This window comes from Gadus morhua, chromosome 8 (assembly GCF_902167405.1).
Source record: "Gadus morhua chromosome 8, gadMor3.0, whole genome shotgun sequence".
NCBI classification, from domain to species: domain Eukaryota; kingdom Metazoa; phylum Chordata; class Actinopteri; order Gadiformes; family Gadidae; genus Gadus; species Gadus morhua.
In genome coordinates, this window is record NC_044055.1 from 12,806,494 (window position 1) to 12,811,493 (window position 5,000).

The 5,000-nt window shown below is 47.4% G+C and overlaps 1 protein-coding gene across 3 annotated transcripts in view; it reads left to right on the forward strand.

The window, feature by feature from the left end:
* Positions 1-5,000, forward strand: part of tox (thymocyte selection-associated high mobility group box) — a 26,503-nt gene that overhangs the window by 540 nt on the left and 20,963 nt on the right. For all 3 annotated transcript variants that reach the window (XM_030364301.1, XM_030364300.1, XM_030364302.1), the window contains exon 1: positions 1-144. This exon is cut by the window's left edge and continues 540 nt beyond it. In XM_030364301.1, the coding sequence (XP_030220161.1) occupies positions 49-144 (96 nt within the window). In that variant the 5' untranslated portion in view covers positions 1-48. The remainder of the gene's footprint in view (positions 145-5,000) is intronic.

Below are 5,000 nucleotides of genomic sequence, written 5' to 3' on the forward strand. Positions count from 1 at the left end.
ACATCCCCGGGTCTCCTCGCTCAAAGCGGTCCGAGCTGCGGGGGGCTGATGGAGGTGAGGGTGTTCCCGCCTCTCCCGCAGACCGCGGCGGAGCGCGCCCGGCTGGGCCAGCTGGCCTACTCCGAGCAGGCTCTGGGGAGCAAGGTGAGACCAACTTTACACCGTCACCTCGGGGGCTCCCGCCGCGGGGCCGGGCTGGAGGTACGGGGCTGGGTACGGGGCTAATTGAGCGTGATTAAGTATGTTTATGGGTCTCGGAACACCTGTCCCCTCTGTGGACCATGTTCACCATGTTCACACATCACCTGGAGGGCGCCATGCTCCTCAGACCGAACCTCAGGAACAACACACACACACACACACACACACACACACACACACACACACACACACACACACACACACACACACACACACACACACACACACACACACACACACACACACACACACACAAACCCCTGCTCGGAAGGAAGCTACAATGACAACATTCTGATCGGTGTGTACTGTGTACTGACCATGAAGTGTAGTAGTACTCTATAGTGTTAGTAGTACTTAATATAGTAATGTAGTGGTGTAGGAGTACTCTATAGTAGTATAGTAGTACTCTATAATAGTGTAGTAACACTCTATATAGTAGTGTTAGTAGTACTTTTCCATTATCATCAACATCATCATATAGTATGGTGGTTTAGTAGTTCTCTATTTAGTAGTATAGTGGTACTCTTTATAGTATATTATAGTGGTGTACTCTATATAATATAGTAGTGTAGTAGTATTCTATATAGTAGTATAGTAGTACTCTCTATAGTAGTGTACTAGTACTCTCTATAGTAGTGAGGTAGTACTCTCTTTAGTAGTGTAGTCATACTCCCTATAGTAGTGTAGTAGTACTCTCTATAGAAGGTATAGTGTAGCACTCTATATAGTAGTATAGTGGTGTAGTAGTAATCTATATAGTAGTGTAGTAGTACTCTACATCGTAGGTATATTGTAGTACTCTATATAGTATAGTGGTGTAGAAGTATTATATATAATAATTTTGTAGTACTCTCTATTGTATGCATAGTGTAGTACTATGTATAGTAGTATAGTAGTACTCTATCTAGAATAGTATAGTAGTACTCTATCTAGTATAGTATAGTAGTACTCAATCTAGTATAGTATAGTAGTACTCTAGCTAGTATAGTATAGTAGTACTCTATCTAGTATAGTATAGTAGTACTCTATCTAGTATAGTATAGTAGTACTCTATCTAGTATAGTATAGTAGTACTCTATCTAGTATAGTATAGTAGTACTCTATCTAGTGTATTATAGTAGTACTCAATCTAGTATAGTATAGTAGTACTCTATCTAGTATAGTATAGTAGTACTCTATCTAGTATAGTATAGTAGTACTCTATCTAGTGTATTATAGTAGTACTCAATCTAGTATAGTATAGTAGTACTCTATCTAGTATAGTATAGTAGTACTCTATCTAGTATAGTATAGTAGTACTCTATCTAGTATAGTATAGTAGTACTCTATCTAGTATAGTATAGTAGTACTCTATCTAGTGTATTACAGTGTGGACCATCAGACAGCTGAAATGACAGGGTACCTGTCAGGACGGCGAGAGGTTGGGCATGAGGCTATGTTGCAGAACATCTTCTGATCCACCCGTCCACACACAGTAGACGGACGGAGGGATGCTCCAGCAGACGGATCGGCAAACCCTCCAGGACCGAGACAGGCTCCTTTCCTGAGGAATCTGTCCACTTTCCAGCCATTCTTAGAGAAGTGGCTGGGATAGCCCAAGAGTACTTCCAAAATGGTGGCCCTTCTTTAAGTGCTGTGTGAAGGAAGTCTGTGTGTTTGGGTCTGCTCTCGGTCCGACGCTGAGCGGGCAGAGCTTCAGTGTGAAGCGGGCACACACCAGACCAGAACAAACCGGTGGAGATGGGACGGTCTGGTGCGGTGCTTAGTTTCATGAGTTCAGAGCGCTGCTGGATGTCCCAGCAGCTGTAAGAGGTGCCGGTGTGAGCTCTCCTTTGGAACAGTTCCAGCGAAGACGCACGGCTCTGATCACAGAGTGGTGGGCACGTTGGGAAAGTTTCAATGACTTTACCGCAGCAATAGGACTATTCGGGAGCAGGAAGATAAAAGCTCCATTCTGGATGACGGATCACCAGAAAAGAAAAGGAATTGGAGTGGGAGTACAGTACCTAATGAGCAGCCAGTTATTATTAGTAGGTAGAGGAGGGGAGGAGCGCTGGTTGGTGAGGAAGAGATGTGGAGGCGCCGGTGGTAACAATAGAGAAAGACCCTCCATGCAATCAAACATTTTACAAATTATTTAAAGTGCGAGAATCTGTTCACATGAATGCACACAGACGACCGTGACCAAGCACATGGCAATACTGCAACATAGCGACCAGAAAGGGGTAGGATCTCCTTAAGGCATCGGCTCATTAAGATAGAGTCCTGGATTCACATACGTCGTTGGCAGAGTCTTGTGTTTGGTTTGCTTGCTCCACATGTAAGCGTCTCACGTCAGACGAGCCTTTAACGGCCTCTCCTGTCGAGGTGTTGATTCACTGAACAGGTCAGGCAAACTGACCCCTGCTCCCATTCACAAATGGCCTTAGCAGGAGATGCCGTGGAACATTGCAGGGAAAGTCTACTAGTGGTTACCAGGAGATCATGACCAGGCCTCTACACACGGCGACATGTAGCCCTCCTAGCTCTACACGTAGCCCTCCTAGCTCTACACGTAGCCCCTCCTAGCTCTACACGTAGCCCCTCCTAGCTCTACACGTAGCCCCTCCTAGCGCCACACATAGCCCCTTCTAGCTCTACACCTAGCCCTCCTAGCTCTACACGTAGCCCCTTCTAGCTTGGTAGCATAGGACGAAGGAATGATCAGGTCATTGGTTTAGGCGTGTGTGTGTATGTGTTTGTGTGTGTCTGTGTGTGTCTGTGTGTGTGTGTGCCTGTGTGTGTGTGTGTGTGTGTGTGTGTGTGTGTGTGTGTGTGTGTGTGTGTGTGTGTGTGTGTGTGTGTGTGTGTGTGTGTGTGTGTGTGTGTGATAGAGATAGAGAGGAGAGAGACAGGGAAAGAGGAGAGAGATACAGAGGGAGAGAGAGAGAGAGAGAGAGAGAGAGAGAGAGAGAGAGAGAGAGAGAGAGAGAGAGAGAGAGAGAGAGAGAGAGAGAGAGAGAGAGAGAGAGAGAGAGAGAGAGAGAGAGAGAGACACTGAAAGGTAGGGAGAGCAGAGAGAGAGAGAGTGAGTAGAGAGAGGGAGAGCAGAGAGAGAGAGAGAGTGAGTAGAGAGAGGGAGAGCAGAGAGCAGGGAGAGAGAGAGAGGGACAGAGAGGGAGAGCGCAGCAGTTTGGGGGTAGGGATGCAGCATAGTGAGAGCAGCAGAATGGGGGTAGGGATGCAGAGAGGAGTGGGGGTTGCTCAGTGAGGTAGGCTTGTATTATATTTCTCTCTTCTGATTCTGAGCTGTGTGGCTCTGATAGAGCAGATTATGTTACTCTGACAGAGAGACAGCAGACACACATCAGGAGAGAGAACAGAGGGGGAGATGGGAGGGAGGGAGAGAGAGAGAGGGGGAAGGGAGGAGGGAGAGAGATACAGAGATGGAGAGAGGTGAGAGAGGAGATGGAGAGAGAGGAGGAGGGAGAGGAGGAGGGAGAGAGAGAGGAGGAGGAGGGAGAGGGCGAGAGGAGGGGGAAAAAAAGAGGGGGAGAGGAGGAGGGAGAGAAGGAGAGTGGAGAGAGATACAGAGAGAGGGAGAGAGAGGAGGGAGAGAGAGACAGAGAGACTGAAAGTATGGGAGACATAGGGAGAAAGAATGAGAGGAGGCAAGCACTAAGTGAATGAACATAATTAGTGTGTGTGTGTGTGTGTGTGTGTGTGTGTGTGTGTGTGTGTGTGTGTGTGTGCGCGTGTGTGTTTGTTTCTATCGATCTATACATGCGGTATGTATGGACTTGAATCCGTGCAAGTGCATTCATGTTTATGGGTTGTTGCACGGTGTGTGTGTGTGTGTGTGTGTGTGTGTGTGTGTGTGTGTGTGTGTGTGTGTGTGTGTGTGTGTGTGTGTGTGTGTGTGTGTGTGTGTGTGTGTGTGTGTGTGTGTGTGTGTAGGTGTGTGCGTGAGCGAGAGAGAAAGGCAGGGATGAATTAGTCATATGGAGACACACCCTGCAAAAGGCAATAAAAAATTAGAAAATGTAAATGAAATGTGCTAAAATGCTAAGAGTTAGCTAGAGAAACACACATGCTGAGAGTTAGCTAGAGAAGCAAACATGCTGAGAGTTAGCTATAGACTCTCAATGCCACTATTCGAGGGAGAAGGTTTGATGTTGTGATGTTGAGGAGGTTTTCCTGATGAGGCGGAGAGAGGAGAAGGATGCAGGGAGCAGTTAGGAGGAGAACCACCAGAAGGTTTGGAGTCCTGCAGTCATCGAGTACCTGCTCCATGTATCCACTCTGTCTACGGGCGTATGGGATGGATTCTAGACCACCAACAGCTGTTTGGTCACATTAACACGTTGGCGGGCTCTCATCGTGGAGGTACTCCATCTATATCTCTGGGCCGTACCATGATTTTGAAACAGTAACTCAATGGGCCATGTCTCTCAGCTACCTCTGTCCAGCACTGGTGCCATCTAATTATCTCAATCTAATTATCTCAACACATCGCCCGCAACCCGGCCGTCTGTCCAGCTCAGACCGGCCTCAGGCGCCCCTCTGTGGGCTCGCTACTGGTTCTATTGGTCCTCAATGATGGTTTACAACTGGTTCTGAATCGGGTTAGTGTTGGTGCGTTGTGATAGGTGGGTTAGTGTTGGTGCGTTGTGATGGTTGGTTACTGTTGGTGCGTTAGGATTGGTTTAGTGTTGGTGCGTTGTGATTGGTGGTGGGTTAGTGTTAGTGTGTTCTGATTGGTGGCTCGTGGAAGATGCCAGATGCAGGCGGTCGGAGGAGTGTTGCCAGGAGAGGCTCAT